General features: G+C 43.2%; 1 protein-coding gene and 1 non-coding gene across 2 annotated transcripts; both read right to left on the bottom strand.

Moving 5' to 3' along the window:
• Positions 1–4017: 4017 nt before the first annotated feature.
• On the bottom strand, positions 4018–4099 carry trnas-gcu (transfer RNA serine (anticodon GCU)). Its single transcript has one exon. It is a non-coding gene; the product is annotated as a tRNA-Ser (tRNA).
• Positions 4100–6519: 2420 nt separating this feature from the next.
• LOC101064423 (uncharacterized) lies at positions 6520–11915 on the bottom strand. The gene is made up of 10 exons (XM_029850000.1): positions 11583–11915; positions 10612–10791; positions 10376–10503; positions 9927–10286; positions 9719–9861; positions 9238–9606; positions 9049–9144; positions 7407–7581; positions 7172–7293; positions 6520–6882 (listed from the first exon to the last, which is right to left on the bottom strand). Exons 6-10 carry the CDS (start codon positions 9427–9429, stop codon positions 6520–6522), a joined length of 948 nt encoding a protein of 315 aa, XP_029705860.1. The 5' UTR covers positions 9430–9606; positions 9719–9861; positions 9927–10286; positions 10376–10503; positions 10612–10791; positions 11583–11915.
• Between the last annotated feature and the right edge of the window lie 5515 nt (positions 11916–17430).

Below are 17430 nucleotides of genomic sequence, written 5' to 3'. Positions count from 1 at the left end.
ATTGTAACATCACTGATTTCTGACATCATTCACAAACACAAATTTAAACACAAGTTTAAAATTTAAAGTAGTTTTGCATACATTAAAATAAAAAAGGCAAAGGTTCCATATTTTCACAACCATAAGGCGCACTTAAAAGTCTTAAATTTTCTCCAAAATGGACAGGGTGCCTTATAATGCGGTGCACCTTATGTTTGCACTGAGTTCCAACACATAAAGTGCACCACATTATGCTTTTCGGCTTGTTGACTTTCGCAAAAGCCATTTTGGATTAATTTAGTTTATTTCGGATACAGAAAAGGAGGCCTTTGTGGATGAGGATTGATCAAAAAATAACGTGAGTACATGAATAAACGCTAGCATGCATGTTTTAAATTAGCGTACCGATATGTTTTACTATGCCCTCACCCTATAATCCGGTGCGCCTTATGTATGTGTTGAATACAGAAATAGCACCCGTAACTGCACCTTTTAATATGGTGCGCCTTATGGTTGCAAAAATACGGTACTCTGATGTGGTTTTCAAATTCAGTAGTAACAGCAGATCCCCCGTGTCTCCACAGTCCCTTTATCAGCCTGGAAGTCCTTCCTACATACCCCCGTTTGGCGGCCCAGCTGCTTCTGCACACACAGTAAGTCACCAACGCTGATGGAATGAAACATTTATCTGAGAAAATTTTGGAGTTTGATTGTAACTATGTGGTGATGTTGGTCCTAAGAGTGAAAGACTGTAGATGAACATTCAAAGGTGACCTGATGTGTTGCTGTTTCATCAATTTCAGTACAAGGATGCTTCAGCCATGATGCTCCCTGGAGTTCCGGAGCAGAGACTCTGTTTCCTAACACAGCTGGAAGCACTCCCTATACACACAGACACACACTTTTGGAAAAATTAAGTGTTTGGTGTTTTTTATAATGTAAAAGAATTCTGCAGAATGAAGAACAAAGGGCCAACGAGGAGTGGGTCATGCTGCACACTTCTTTGGTGGAAGATAATGAGCCCCACAAGACAGCTGAAGAGATACATGTATGCTCTGAGCTGTTTGAATAATGCTGGAATGCTCCAGAATGTTGAGATAAAACATTAGAATCGTCAGTCCAAGGTCATCTGCTAGTTCCTGGCAAGGGGAGGTTGCCAGCATAGAACAGAATAAAAAGCTCAGCTTCGCCCGTCACTCTCAGAGTACCTGCGAGGACATGTGATTTGTCTCCTCGCTGTGAATAAGTGAATAAACTTTCTCTGCTTTTGTAATCGGTGAATTATTATTGGCAGAGAATTTACTTAAGAAACTTGGTCCTTCGAACCAGGGTCCAAAATCCCCTCCATCCCCTCCATGCTCTGTGCCTCGCCTCCCCTCTCCCCTCCTCTCCTCTCCTCTCCTCTCCTCTCCTCTCCTCTCCTCTCCCCTTCCTTTACCAAGCCGGCCATCAAAAGGAGGGTCCGCCTACATGAGCCTGGTCCTGCTCAAGGTTTCTTCCTGTTAAAGGGGAGTTTTTCCTTTTCCTGACCCATTCCCTCGACCCGAGTTTGGCTGACTTAAAGCTTCCTGTTGTGTTGTGCTATAATCCAGGTGTGAACCTGGTGGTCGCTGCAGGCATGTGTGTGTGATGAGAAGAGAAGGGGAAGAAAATAATAATAATAAAAAAGAAGCGCATGGACTGAGGCACAGAGAAGTCTCCGGATAGTTATTTTAATTCCTCAATACTGAACACTACACTTCCTGCAACCTCAGTTGTACTGAATTTAACCAAAGTCACTGAGGGACATAAATTGAAACATGGGAAAACAGGACAAGAGGACGAGGATGTGCAGAAGGCCAAAGGAGGTGGGCCATGCCCGAAGCAAGATGTTGACACAAGCATAAAGGAACCAACTAACCTCACTGAGAACTCATCAGAGAACTCAGACAGGAACTCTGAATGTATACAATTGTATACAATAATGTATACCACTACAAACAGAAGTGGCTTTTCTGCCTTCCAGTTCAGATGGGTGATGCCAAGAGTCAGGCTTTCAAATAAACTGGAGCCATATTTTGGTCTAGGATTAATTAATAACTTGGAGTGACAGATTGCTGCCACTCCCCCTCCTCGACCAGTAACACGAGGAATATGATAATTAAGATGGGTAGGAGGAGTAGATTCATTTAAGCTAACATACTCCTCCTCCTGAAGCCAGGTCTCAGTAAGACAAAATAAATCAATGTGATGATCCGCCATCAGGTCGTGCACTAACAGGGATTTACACAAAAGAGATCTAATATTTAACAGTCCACACTTAATTGTGATATTAGTTTCTCCAACTTGTGCTTTAGTATTAATTTTAATAAGATTATGGCGATTGACCGCTCCCCTGCTCTGTGCCTGGTGAACTTTTAATCATGGAACAGAGACTACCTCTATAGTGTTAAATATGTTATTGTTGGTGGATGAGGGTTCTATGGAAGCAGTAGAGAGGTGTGTAAGACTACAACTCTGCATCCTGGTCTGGACCCTGGATTGTCAGGTCACTTTGGGTCTAATAAAATTAGCCAAATTACTAGAAATGAGAGAAGCACCGCCTCTCCTAATCAGACCAGGTTTTCCCCAAAAAGTGCTCCAATTGTCTATAAAGGCCACCTGGTTTTCGGGGCACCACCGTGACAGCCAGCGACGACATGCGGCTAAACATCTCCTCGCTGGCCAGATTGGGGAGGGGACCAGAGAATGCTACGGAGTCCGACATCGTTTTTGCGTAGTTGCACACCAACTCTGTTAATTTTGGTGACCTCCGACTGACGAAGGTGTCGTTGGCTCCGACGTGAATAATAACTTTACCAAATTTACGTTTACGTCTCGCCAGCAGCCATAAATTTGCTTCTATGTCGCCCGCTCTGGCCCCCGGAATGCACTTGACTATGGTCGCTGGAGTCGGCTTCACGTAGCGCAAAACAGAGTCACCAATTACCAGGGTCGGTTTCTCAGCGTGTGTGTCGCCGAGTGGGGAAAAGCGGTTAGCCACGGGAAGCGGGTGGTGGTGCACCGTGGGCCTTTGTTTTGGGCTACGCTTCCTACGAACCGTCACCCAGCCGCCCTGGCTAGCCGGTTGCTCGGCTGCTGCCGGGGGACCGCTAGCTGTAGCTACGCTAGGCGGCTCCGCAGCAGCTAGCTTCCCCTGGCTATCTGACAAAGACCGTGAGGCCATGCTAATGGTAATAGACGGCGAAGCCCTGTATTTGTTTAATATGGGATGTTTCGCACTGTTGTTATCAGGTGACTAGAATGTCCCAAGTGTTCAAATTTTAAGTAAAGTGAATACAACACACCAAGCGTTCAATTTAAAGTAAAGTGAATACAACACACCAAGTGTTCAATATTAAGTAAAGTGAATACAACACACCGTGCACAGTGCAACCAACGAACAATTGAGAAGACAGGAAGTGACGCAATACCTTACTGGAACTAATTGGAGAGACTGCATCCATGAGTTAGCAGCAGATGAAAATGCCTTGTTGATGTGAGAGGTCAGAGGAGAATTTGCAGGCTGGTTCATATCATAGAAAGACAGCAATTCACACAGGCACACCAAAATAAGACCTCAGAAGATTGGAAAATGTTGCCTGGTCTCAATTTCAGCTGCAACATTCAGATGTTTGGGTCAGAATTTGGCCTACACAACATGAAAGCATGGATCCATCCTGCCTTGGATCAGTGGTTCAGGCCGGTGCTGCCGCTCTAATTGTGTAGGGAGGTATTTTCTTGAAACACTTTGGGCCCTTTAGTATCAATGGAGCATCATTGTAAGCAGCTTAGCCCACCTGAGTATTGTTGCTGACAATGTCCATCCCTTTAGGACCACAGTGGACCATATCATCTCAAACTGGTACCATCTTTTACTGGTAAAGGTGTACCTAATAAATTGGTGCCGAGTATATATAAATAAAATGAAAGTGATGCGCCACCCCCGCATTTAAAATAAGTTATAACTCATTCTACTCTTCAAAGCAAAATTTTGTAGAATTTTTTTTTTTTTAAAAACGACGAGGATGGGATTCGAACCCACGCGTGCAGAGCACAATGGATTAGCAGTCCATCGCCTTAACCACTCGGCCACCTCGTCGCCTTGCACAGACCGCACAGAATTTTAAGTATTAAATCATGTTGAACAATGTTTACGAGTTAGTCATGTAAATTCATGTTTTAGACGCACAAGCATCCACGAAATCCGACGGTAGGTATACGTTTAAAAGCAACATTACTGTTCGCAAAAACGTTGTCCTTTACCGACGACAGTGGTTCTCAAACTGTTCTCTTTCTGACCTTGTTTAGAGAAAATCCCCGCTGTTTTACACCATTTAAATGTAATTGAAAAGCAAAATCCAACCATCAAAAACCAAAAGCCGACTTCGAGCTAGCAAACACTAGCGCGAAGGAGCAGCAGGAAAACTGAAGAAATTCTAGAGGTTTCCCAAAAACGGAAACCTGAGGGGTCTTTTAAAGAAGATTAAAGAATGTGCAAGATGCCTTTGATTCTTTGATGTTTCTTTAAAGTTAGATCAAACAAACAGTTGATCAAACAAATAATGTGCACCTAAGAGGCGACAGAACACTCCAAACAAGTCAAATCTTGCAGTTTAAATCTGTACAGTATATGTTTCTTTTCTTTCATTGCAACATTTTATCGTTTTACAGATCAAAAATGCAAACACTGGGAGTTTCACTGAATGAAAAATTCTCTACAAAGTTGTGGCGATTGGTCAATGACAGCAAAATTAATACCATCATCTGGAACCACCAAGGAGACGGGATCGTTGTCAATGGGAATCTAATTGAAAATTAGTTCTTGTCTTCAAATGGCTTCAAAACCTCCAAATTCTCAAGTTTTATATGTCAGCTAAATTAGTATGGCTTCAGGAAATCCCAGCGTTTAAATAGAGACAACATCCATCATTCTTTCCACCCCAACTTCCAAAGAAACCAACCAGAACTTCTTTCCCTTCTGAGGAGATGTGTTCCAAAATCGAGACCCGGTGTGAACCTTGACCTCAGAAAGAAAGATCTGAATGAGAGGTGGAGGGACCGTCGCAATCTGGATGACACACGCTATAATGCCAAAGATGCAACTCCGCACAATGGTGCATCTGTGTTGTCATTACTACCTTCTGGAGTTGACTTTATGTACCACACAATAAATGTAAACAGGGAATCTGCGGTGAACACAGTCCAGGTTCCAGCTCAACAGTCCGGAGAAAGGGAAGAATTGCAGGTGTCGTTACCAAGGCAACTCCCAAACCTAATTCCAGAGGTAATTTGCAGATTTTCATGTCTTTATGCAGCAAAACATATTTTTTATGACACCAATTCAATATTTGTTGAGCTTGTATGTGATATTGTTCTTATTCAGGAGTTACTGTTGACTCTTTTTGAATTACATTTTGTGGTTTTAATTTATTAAAATATAATTGTTTTTGTAGTTGGAGAACTGTCGTACTGTTATGAATGCAAAAACAAAAACGGCTTTACAGTTTGTGAAGATAAACATTATAAAAATGTGTCTTCTGACCTATCTCAGGCAGAGGTCCCATCACCTGCATCCAAACCGCTGCATGACATTGTGCCAGGTGACTGGATCATGGTGAAGGATCTGAGCAACAGGAAAAGGAATGGCTGGAAGGGTCCACACCAGGTGCTACAAGCTTCTCACACAAGTGTGATGATCGCTGAAGGAGCAACGTGGTTGGATACCAGCCAATTTAAGAGCTTGCTGAATAATAGTTCTTCAAGTACAGACAGTGAAGCACATTTTAACAGAGCACATTGTTGTTATTAGAGTGCAGGATATGTTTGAATAAAAAGTTAAATTGTCATATTTTTTTGTGAATGCAGTGTGCTTTGGTCAGTAATGGTTACACATATGTAAGAAGAAGATGGAAAAAAATCAGTGTAAATTCAACTCCCATAGTGTTAAATTTAACACTTTTTCTGAGTTTATATAATCCTCATGGATTCCGAGTTAAATCTACACTTTGAACAGTGTTAATATTTTAACTCTTCAATAGTGTTAAATATTTGACACCCTTGGTAGACAAAGAGTCTGAATGGAATTGAGCCCTATATTATTACCACTACCGTCTAAGCTAATCCTTGTTGGTCAATTTTTATGCTCAACATACCCATAGTCAAAGGCATAAATCCTCGACAACAGATTGGGTTTTGACCAAAAAAAATTCAGAGAGGTACTCCAACAGTAATTTCATCTCAAACTGACCCACCCCTTCAAGAATGTCATGTCCAAAGAAAAATTATGACAAACATGAAAAAACTTTAGGCTGTTAAGGGTCGAGTTCTTTTTTTAAACCAAACACAGATAACTTCTGTGGGCCTGTCTGCAACTCATTGCAGTGGACGTCAAAAAGTTCCTCTCTACGCAAGATTACCTTGGGGTCAACCTCATTGTATTATCTTTATCAAACAAACGACAAAAATAACGTCCACTGAACCATTCTGTAAATCCCAGAATTGCATGCAAGTTGTCCCCAGTTATCTGACAAATGAAACACTTAAACATTTTAGGACTTCAATTGAAGACTTAGTTAAGGACTTTTGCACGAAATTCACGAACTCTGGGAGACTCATTTGTTGCTGTACAGCAATAGTGTACACTGTTGTTTGCAACAAAGTGAACAGCTGGCCTAGGTACTCATCGTACGACAGGTTGAACACATAGTGGGACTTAAACAGTTCATCAAACGCACATAACGAGCTAGTGGCTTGGCAGGGGATGAGCTGTTTGTCCACAACAATGTAGTAACTGTCAATCTTTTTCCTGGTTCGCCCAACTGCAAGGATGTACGGTTGTCTACCATCTCTTCTTCGAAGGTGCTCATCCAGGCTGCAGCATGACTGAAAACATAACTATAGAATTAATACTTCACACTGTCAAGTTTTCAACAGCTCACTTGGGTCTGTAGCTACACCACAAAAAGTGGAGGTGCTAAACAAGCCATGACAAACAGTGTGTGCGTGTCTCCCAAAGAAGCCCTCGCTGGTGAGAAATTATAGCCATTGTCAAGACATTCAGTTTAGTCCCTAATTTTAAATGATTCGGAAAAGCATAGAAACATGAGTTAATACATAAAAAACACTGTCAAACTGGATAATAAAAGAACTGGATAACAAAAGTGATGCATACCTTGTGAAAGACCAACATTTTGTCCACTGCTTCACCGGGGCTTATCTTGGTCCTCTTCCATCCGGCTGTGGGTGGCAGGAGATGGAGAAGGAGCAGCAGAGAAGCCATGTCACTGTCCCAGGCTATCAGGAGGAAAAAGAGGTGAAAACAGTCATTAATATGAAGTTGGAATATACGAAAGTAAAAATTATTTGTTGATAGGATTAAAAAAAATCAATCATGTTAATTTGCTTACTAGTGTCATCGTTATCTGTTAGTTTCTCAGCAGCTTTTAGAAGTCGGCACAGTTCAATTGACCGAGTCAGGTGTTTGGCCTCATTGATAACCTTGAGCCTGAGAGTTGTGTCCCACTTCTCAAGCATCTTGGAAGCTGTTTCAGTTCCAAACAGCAAAAGGAAGTCTCGATTCAGCTGTTGATCATATAAGCATATAAATACACAAAAATTAAAAAGGTCAGTTATGTACATTAATTTAAGCAACAAAAGAAAGAATTTTAAACAAACTGAACGGACAACTCACTAGCCCTTTAACATCTAAAAACCGTGGAATTGTTTTAAAGACATCTGTGGTTCTCTGTGGATCATGTTGGTTCCTGGTTCCAACTGGTTCCAACCAAGGAATGCAGAACAACATCTCTGAACACAGAACACATCAAACCTTGAATAGGATTGGCTACTGTAGTATCTGAAGCTATGTATCTATTTTGTGCAACTCTGTAAGAATTCAGCTTGTTTTTCAGCTATGTATCCATTCTGTGCAGGCCGTAGAAAGCTGAAAGGCCTTGACTTGTTTTCCAGACAATCTGGCGCTATCTCACAGGTTTCATGTCTCCTGAGACTTTTACGTTTCCTTCTCCTTCTTAGTAATAATTGGGTTCTATATCATTTGGTCAGTTAGACCGTGTTATGAAGCCATCTGAGAAGAATGTGTTTACTCGGTGGTATAAAAGAGCGCTACTGGAATAAGTCTAGAGATCTTCACCATCGGGACCATGAGGCCTCCTGCGGACAAGCTGCAGCGTCTGATTGATGCCTGACTTCTCTCTCCAATGAACGTCTCTTCAAACCAAGTCAGTGTCTGTGAAGATTCCTTACTTATCAACACATCTCGCCTACCACCAGAAGAAATTGACCACAATTTAGTCTGCCTTACTGAGACCTGACTTCAGGAGGAAGAGTATGTTAGCTTAAATGAATCTACTCCTCCTACCCATCTTAATGATCATATTCCTCATGTTACTGGTTGAGGAGGGGGAGTGGCAGCAATCTGTCACTCCAAGTTATTAACTAATCCTAGACCAAAATATGGCTCCAGTTCATTTGAAAGCCTGACTCTTGGCATCACCCATCTGAACTGGAAGACAGAATGTCACACCATGAATACATGTAGACGTTGTAAATGACTTCCTTTTATTAAATAAAAATAAAATTATCGGTGAAATGATTCCCAATTTATTTCCGAGGAAGCAAAACATTGTAAATGGTGGTGGGATTAACTGACATGTAAGTTTGAATTCTAGCTTGGATTCTAAATATAGTTTAGTTTTTTTTGTTTTGTTTTTTTACACACCAAGGTTGCATGTCAACATAAATTGCACAAGGGGAAAAATAAACAGATTATCTTGGAAATCCTGTCAGTTGAAGGGAGTCATTTTTCTTTCAAATCTGCATATAACACAGCTACTACACAGTATACTTTCAGTTACTTGATTTCTATTCAGAAAAAACAGTTTTCTGTTGTCAGATGAATAAAATACCACTAATCAACTCATGGCCGTTAGTCATTCTAAAAAAAAAAAGAAAAAAAGTTTGGGTCGTCAAATCTCTAACTGCAGCACAAAGGAAGCTGTATTTTGAGTCCCTCTCCTTTATACTCACCCATCCTCCTTGACTCTCGATCCATGGGTTAATCCGTTTGTCCAAGTAAGCTGTCATCCAGTCTGCAATGTGGCAAACTGGTTCACTTGCGCCACCCTCGACAGATTGCACACAAATGGCATCACCCATGACAAAAAGACCCACAACTCTTCCCCAGTTGATTTAATCTCTGAACATGTCGTCCATCACCTTGTTAAAGCTTGCCTGGTTACGAGTCATGGCGACATATGAGGAGAGGTCACTCGCAAGCTGAATAAAGTCCCACTCGAACTTATTTGCCATTCTCCGAAGAGCTGCGTTCACAGTCTCTCTGCCAGTACCTGCTGGTGGAAACACTCCACTGCTCTCTCTATCGACCAGCAAACTGCTTGAAGCATCCATTGGTCTGAGCAGAGGGCCTGTTCCCCAGTTGAGTTCATCTTATAGAGCAAAGAGTCCCCTTGCTGTGATGTTCAGACGGTGATCTTGCTGTTGATGGTGGAGTGATGCGTCTAACGGACTTGTGTGCAGACACTGGCCGGTTCCGTTTTCCAGGTCTTTTGTCCTTTTCTGCTGCAGCTTTAGTCAAATGTGGGAGGAAAAGCCCAACGTAAACATACTGTAACTCATCTAAAATGGCTCCGAGTAGCTTCAGTCCTCACTGCGTTCTGAAAATATTAAAAACATTTACCTTTTCTTTCAAATGAGGCAAGAGCCTCAGCAAGCTCGGCATCATCCTCCTGAACAGTAGCAACTGTAAATGCCGATGGGCCGCTGGAAGTGGCAGTAGCAGTGGCAGTCGCTGGGGGGGGGGGGGGCACCCTGTCATGTCCTCTGAAAGACACATAAATATCAGTAAAAATGTCAAAATGCTGTTGCACGAGGTTGTGTTGACGTACCTCTCGAGAATGTATTTGTGGAATCTTTTCAGGGAGCTGGTGGCTATGTCATTTTCAGCCATGACCAACCATTGCTTCACAGAGGTGTGTGCTTCCTGGGCCATTCTCCTCTCATGGTCACTTCCACATTGAGGGTCAGCCTGAAGTCGCTTATGGAATCTATACCACTGCCACATCTCCTGAAACGTAAACGACTTGAACCGCCCCTGTCCGTAAATGGCTCTGTCCACACACATCTCTAGATGGCACGAGACTTGCGGGAAGAACTGGATGTACACGAGGAGGTGATCCTTAACCCACTCATCGTTTATTGGTCCTCTCTCTGGCCGTTGCTTTTCTTTAACGTGGCGATTGATGATACTGAAATATCAAATTACACATCAAATTATGAATCACTTAACGGGACAAGAATGAGCAAAGATTTATTTTGTTTAGAACAGCACACTTACTATTTAATGTAGCCAACATCATTTTCCAGCAGCCTGTTTGCCTTGGTACTTGCCAAAAGTCAGAATTAGCTGACCCATCTACTGCACCTCTGAGGGATTTTAGGTGACCAGGCACCCTCTCCTTTTAGCTGAAGACAAACAGTTATGTCTTCAATGCCAAGCAGACAAATTTGTCCAAGTAGGGTGAGTCAACAGAGTATCAAAACATATCTTTGACACTGATGACAAGGGATTACCTTCATCACAGGCAGTCTGAAGACATCTCAGTCCACTGTCCTTAGTGGGCTGACGTGACTTCAATTGGGTTGCCCGTGCCTCTTTTGAGGCCTTCAGAAGGCACTGCTGCCTATCCTGTGGCAAATTCGTGTCCAGAATACACAGCGATGGCATCAATGGGTCCATTGCAGAAGGTTTATCTGGAAAAAAAAAACAATCAAACCAAAGTGTCATGAACAAGCAAACAACTAACCAGCGACTACTACTGCCACCAAGCAAGGCACTCAATTGCTTCCCAGGTATTTGAACTTGCTGCCTACATCTGGCTGCCCTCACCTGTCTCGGTTGTATTGTCCCTGCACACTCATGGGCATTCTTTTGTTTGTAATACTCAATAGGTATGTTGGTCGCAAAATTAACGTAAACATTTCTCGAGCAAGCAATTCGAGCATGGAGGCACGTCAACAAAATTTCTATAGATGGTTCTGTCACTGAGGAGGTTCGCGATTAGCGATGTCGCTAATGCGGAAAGTTTTCTTTCACGGCAAAAGTTATGTTTCGAGCACGCAAAAGCACATTTACAGTTTGATTCCCGACACCATTACACGCGGCCCTCTTATTGGGCCAGAGGATCGGGGGCCCGCTTTCCTTTCCTCGGATCGGAAGCCCGCCTTCTGGACCAATCAGATTGCTTATTCATCTACACCTCGCCTCGCCGGTGTAGACTCCGGACAAATCAGAGCGATTGGCTGCCTACACTCTGCCGACAAGTGTCGACTCAGAGTCTTGGCAAAGTGACAGTCCCAGGTAGCATAGTCAAAAGGACCTGTAATATCAATCCCCACTTTTTCCCAAGGTCTACTTGGAAAATCCACAGGTATGAGTGGTGCAGGTGCAGTGTTTGCAGTCTTATCAGTGTACTGGCATGACACACATGAAGCCATCACATTATGTACATAACCATCCATTTGTGGCCCCCAGTATAGCTCACCAAGTCTCCGCTTTGTACGAACCAGTCCTTGGTGTCCCTCGTGTGCCAGATCTCTCATTCTGGATCTCAGTGAGACAGGAACGACCATGCGATCTGTGCCCCTCATGATGAGTGAGTCCTCAACAGCCAGTTCATCTCTCACCATAAAGTACGGAGCAAGTTCGGGTATCATGTCCTTCCAGCGTCTGGGCCAGCCTGTCCGAATCTGACGTCTCAGCTGTGTCGGTTCTGGGCACATGTCACAGGCTGTAGCGAATTCTGGCAGGGAAACAGCGTGTAGGGACTCCTGATAGACAGCAGCGACCATGTCTGGCATCTCAGATGCCTCCCCTGTAGAAGGGAGTGTCACATTTAGCCTGCCTGGACGGTAAGTGACATCATACGTAAAACAAAGCAATCTAGCAGACCATCTGGCAATTCTCAGTCCTGCACGACCAGTCCCTTTGGATGTGAGGAGAGAAGTGAGTGCTTGGTGGTCAGTACGAAACATGAAGTGACGTCCCAACAGATAGGTCCTCCACTTTTCCACCGCCCACACACATGCAAGAGCTTCACGTTCTATGACAGAGTACTTTCTTTCAGCAGGAGAAAGGGTCCTGAAAGCGTTCTCTCCGTGTTGTCTGGGGGGAGTTGAGTGAGTACCGCCCCAGCCCGTAGTCAGAAGCATCTGTGGTCACTTGAGTAGGCAGGTCAGGGTAATAAGGTGTCAGAGCAGGGCTTTCAACTATCAGTCTTTTAAGTTCAGCAAAACTGGACTGTGCCTCAGCAGTCCAGTGGAACTTCAGGTCAGTAGAGTCTCCGAGGATGGCCCATAAGGGTTCAACAACAGTGGCAAAATTAGGGATGAACTTACTGTACCACGATGCGAGACTGAGAAAAGATCTCAGGGAGCCCGTGTCATGTGGGGCAGGTCGGGTTGGAGTCCATCTTTGGACAATGTGTGTCCCAGGAAAGACAAAAATGACTGCTTGAACTTACATTTCTGCATGTTCAACTGGAGTCCCGCCTCGTTCAAGGCATGCAGCACTCTCCGTAGGTTGGCATCGTGATCCTGCTGAGTGGTACCATAGCATATGACATCATCAAGGTAAGCTTGTACTCCTGGGAGGCCAGACAGTATGGGAGACATCATTTTCTGGAAGGCCGATGGAGCAGAAGCAAGGCCAAATGGAACACGACAGACCTGGAAAAGGCCCCCCGTGTGTGATAAATGCAGTAATATCACGGCTTTCTGGGTGGAGCAACACATGGTGGTATGCAGAGGTCAATAGTGGAAACAACAGCAGCCCCCCGCAGGTTGGCTAGCAGTCCGTCTATGTGTGGTCAGGGGTAGCAGTCACACACAATTGATTTGTTTGGCTCTCTCAAATCAACACGCATACGAGGTTTTCCTCCCCCTTGTCTCTGGGTAACAACAATGGGAGAGAGCCATGGTGATGCATCAATGCGCTCGATGATGCCTCTGTCTTGCAGGTCCTAAAACTCCTCAGTAACAGCCTCTCTTACTGTGAAAGGAAGCCTCCTCAGCTTCTGCTGGACTGGAATGGCATGTGGCTTGTGCACAAATCCGTTTGCACATCCAACTTCTTGAACCTGAGCCTCTGGAGCAATCAATGGTGGTGCAGCAGGTGCTGTTAATCCTGGATCAGTGGACACATTTGACTTTGCAGAAGGAAGAACCTTGTTACCCTCAATACACGTGTGCAGAGCAACAAACAAGTTTAACCCAAGCAAAGCAGCACCTGACTCAACAACCATAAATGAGCATGTAGCTGAATGTCCTTCATGTGTTACTGTTGCATGGAATTGTCCGATAACTTGCATTTTCTCTTTAGAGTATTCGCGTCTGTGGGTGGGACTGTATGGCTCTCACCCGCGCAGTAGCCGTGTTGTCCGAAAGGACGTCAGCGTTGCGTAGTCCGGTCTCGATCTGCAAGGCTAACGTAGTAGCCTTAGCCAGGGTGAGGTCCGATTCCAGCAGCAGTCTGTCCCCTATGCGTGTATTGGCAACGCGCTCTATCATTTGGTCACGAAGCATCTGATCCTCCATGTCTCCAAGCTCACAAGCAGCAGCGAGTTGGCGAAGCGCAGCCACTAACTCGGTTACCGTCTCGTCCGGTCTCGGACGAAACTTGTGCCGCTCCGCTATCACGTTAGCTGGACGAAGTGCCTCTGCAGTCCCTCCACAGTGGCAGCGTAAGTGTCGCCCGCAGCATCAGGCCAGCGACCCCCGTAGCATCGATAACTAGCATGTAGTTTTCGAACATCTTCAGCCACCTAGTAAAAGTAATAGCAGGTTCACCTGGGCACGGCATGAAAGGTGCAGGCAAGGGCACGGAAACGGCCAAAATGCCGTGTTCAGTATTGAGGAATTAAAATAACAAGCCGGAGACTTCTCTGTGCCTCAGTACATGCGCTTCTTTTAAAAAAATATAATTTCCCCTTCTTTTTAAAAATTTTCTTCCCCTTCTCTTCTCATCACACACACATGCCTGCAGCGACCCCCAGGTTCACACCTGGATTATAGCACAACACAACAGGAAGCTTTAAGTCAGCCAAACTCGGGTTGAGTGAATGGGTCAGGGAGATCTTGGAGGTTGGCGAGGACAAGGAGGAGGACAGGGCATTTGTCCTAATTCTCCATGTGTATGTCTGTCTGCCGTCATGTTGTGTTGCTGTCTTCTCTGCCGCCCCTCCTGTCTGCTCCAATTTTGCACAACTTTCTGTGTTTAATTTACCATTTAAACAAAGTCATTTTTTCATATATCCAAATGTTTCACAATAATCAACTCGGCCCTTCGTAAGTTAATGACCCACCATTAACTGACAGGGGGACTTTGCCTCTTCAGGGTTACTGATTGGTGAGCAGACTGTAGAAATTGTCTGAATCTAATTTTTTCCATCTTCTTCTTCTTCTTTTTACATATGTGTAACCATTATTGACCAAAGCACACTGCATTCACAAAAAAATGCAAAAAATATGACAATTTAACTTTTTATTCAAACATATCCTGCACTCTAATAACAACAATGTGCTCCGTTAAAATGTGCTTCACTGTCTGTACTTGAAGAACTATTATTCAGCAAGCTCTTAAATTGGCTGGTATCCAACCACGTTGCTCCTTCAGCGATCATCACACTTGTGTGAGAAGCTTGTAGCACCTGGTGTGGACCCTTCCAGCCATTCCTTTTCCTGTTGCTCAGATCCTTCACCACGATCCAGTCACCTGGCACAATGTCATGCAGCGGTTTGGATGCAGGTGATGGGAGCTCTGCCTGAGATAGGTCAGAAGACACATTTTTATAATGTTTATCTTCACAAACTGTAAAGCCGTTTTTGTTTTTGCATTCATAACAGTATGACAGTTCTCCCTGTACAAAAACAAGGATATTTCAATAAATTAAAACCACAAAATATAATTCAAAAAGAGTCAACAGTAACTCCTGAATAAGAACAATATCACATACAAGCTCAACAAATATTAAAGAAATATGTTTTGCTGTATAAAACCATGAAAATCTGCAAATTACCTCTGGAATTAGGTTTGGGAGTTGCCTTGGTAACGACACCTGCAATTCTTCCCTTTCTCTGGACTGTTGAGCTGGAACCTGGACTGTGTTCACCGCAGATTCCCTGTTTACATTTATTGTGTGGTACATAAAGTCAACTCCAGAAGGTAGTAATGACAACACAGATGCACCATTGTGCGGAGTTGCATCTTTGGCATTATAGCGTGTGTCATCCAGATTGCGACGGTCCCTCCACCTCTCATTCAGATCTTTCTTTCTGAGGTCAAGCTTCACACCGGTTCTCGATTTTGGAACACATCTCAGAAGGGGAAGAAGTTCCGGTTGGTTCCTTTGGAAGTTGGGGTGGAAATAATGATGAATGTTGTCTCTATTTAAACGCTGGGATTTCCTGAAGCCATACTAATTTAGCTGGCGTGTAAAACTTGAGAATTTGGAGGTTTTGAAGCCATTTGAAGACAAGAACTCATTTTCGATTAGATTCCCATTGACGATGATCCCGTCTCCTTGGTGGTTGGTGGTTCCAGATGATGGTATTAATTTTGCTGTCATTGACCAATCGCCACAACTTTGTAGGGAATTTTTCATTCAGTGAAACTCCCAGTGTTTGCATTTTTGATCTGTAAAACAATAAAATGTTGCAATGAAAGAAGAGAAACATATACTGTACAGATTTAAACTGCAAGATTTGACTTGTTTGGAGTGTTCTGTCGCCTCTTAGGTGCACATTAATTGTTTGAACCTCATTTTCAAACCTCATTAACTGTTTTCTTTGAAACATCAAAGAATCAAAGGCAGCAGGAAAACTGACGAAATTCTAGAGGTTTCCCAAAAACAGGAGCCTGTGCATTGAAGATTAAAGAATGTACAAGATGCCTTTGATTCTTTGATGTTTCAAAGAAAACAGTTGATCAAACAAATAATGTGCACCTAAGAGGCGACAGAACACCCCAAACAAGTCAAATCTTGCAGTTTAAATCTATACAGTTTATGTTTCTTTTCTTTCATTGCAACATTTTATTGTTTTACAGATCAAAAATGCAAACACTGGGAGTTTCACTGAATGAAAAATTCCCTACAAAGTTGTGGCGATTGGTCAATGACAGCAAAATTAATACCATCACCTGGAACCACCAAGGAGACGGAATCATCATCAATGGGAATTTAATAGAAAATGAGTTCTTGTCTTCAAATGGCTTCAAAACCTCCAAATTCTCAAGTTTTACACGCCAGCTAAATTTGTATGGCTTCAGGAAATCCCAGCGTTTAAACAGAGACAACGTTCATCATTATTTCCACCCCAACTTCCAAAGAAACCAACCAGAACTTCTTCCCCTTCTGAGGAGATGTGTTCCAAAATCGAGAACCGGTGTGAAGCTTGACCTCAGAAAGAAAGATCTGAATGAGAGGTGGAGGGACCGTCGCAATCTGGATGACACACGCTATAATGCCAAAGATGCAACTCCGCACAATGGTGCATCTGTGTTGTCATTACTACCTTCTGGAGTTGACTTTATGTACCACGCAATAAATGTAAACAGGGAATCTGCGGTGAGCACAGTGCAGGTTCCAGCTCAACAGTCCAGAGAAAGGGAAGAATTGCAGGTGTCGTTACCAAGGCAACTCCCAAACCTAATTCCAGAGGTAATTTGCAGATTTTCATGGTTTTATACAGCAAAAGATATTTTTTTGTGACACCAATTCAATATTTGTTGAGCTTGTACGTGATATTGTTCTTATTCAGGAGTTATTATTGACTCTTTTTGAAATACATTTTGTGGTTTTAATTTATTAAAATATCATTGTTTTTGTAGTGGGAGAACTGTCGTACTGTTATGAATGCAAAAACAAAAACAGCTTTACAGTTTGTGAAGATAAACATTATAAAAATGTGTCTTCTGACCTAACTCAGGCAGAGCTCCCATCACCTGCATCCAAACCGCTGCATGACATTGTGCCAGGTGACTGGATCATGGTGAAGGATCTGAGCAACAGGAAAAGGAATGGCTGGAAGGGTCCACACCAGGTGCTACAAGCTTCTCACACAAGTGTGATGATCGCTGAAGGAGCAACGTGGTTGGATACCAGCCAATTTAAGAGCTTGCTGAATAATAGTTCTTCAAGTACAGACAGTGAAGCACATTTTAACGGAGCACATTGTTGTTATTAGAGTGCAGGATATGTTTGAATAAAAAGTTAAATTGTCATTTTTGCTTTTTTTTGTGAATGCAATGTGCTTTGGTCAATAATGGTTACACATATGTAAGAAGAAGAAGATGGAAAAAATCAGATTCAGACAATTTCTACGGTCTGCTCACCA

This window comes from Takifugu rubripes, chromosome 16 (genome assembly GCF_901000725.2).
Source record: "Takifugu rubripes chromosome 16, fTakRub1.2, whole genome shotgun sequence".
In the NCBI taxonomy this organism is placed as follows: domain Eukaryota; kingdom Metazoa; phylum Chordata; class Actinopteri; order Tetraodontiformes; family Tetraodontidae; genus Takifugu; species Takifugu rubripes.
Note: the sequence above shows the minus strand (reverse complement) of the source record. Positions and strands in the feature narration are given on the sequence as shown.

What these genes read in the sequence shown, in the direction of transcription:
- LOC101064423 (XM_029850000.1), bottom strand. Translation starts at nt 9,429, where the DNA reads ATGGATGCTTCAAGCAGTTTGCTGGTCGATAGAGAGAGCAGTGGAGTG. An exon ending in ACCAGGCAAGCTTTAACAAG is followed by an intron (nt 9,145 to 9,237) that starts GTGATGGACGAC and finishes CAATCTGTCGAG; the next exon opens with GGTGGCGCAAGTGAACCAGT. An exon ending in AAATGTTGGTCTTTCACAAG is followed by an intron (nt 6,883 to 7,171) that starts GTATGCATCACT and finishes TTATGTTTTCAG; the next exon opens with TCATGCTGCAGCCTGGATGA.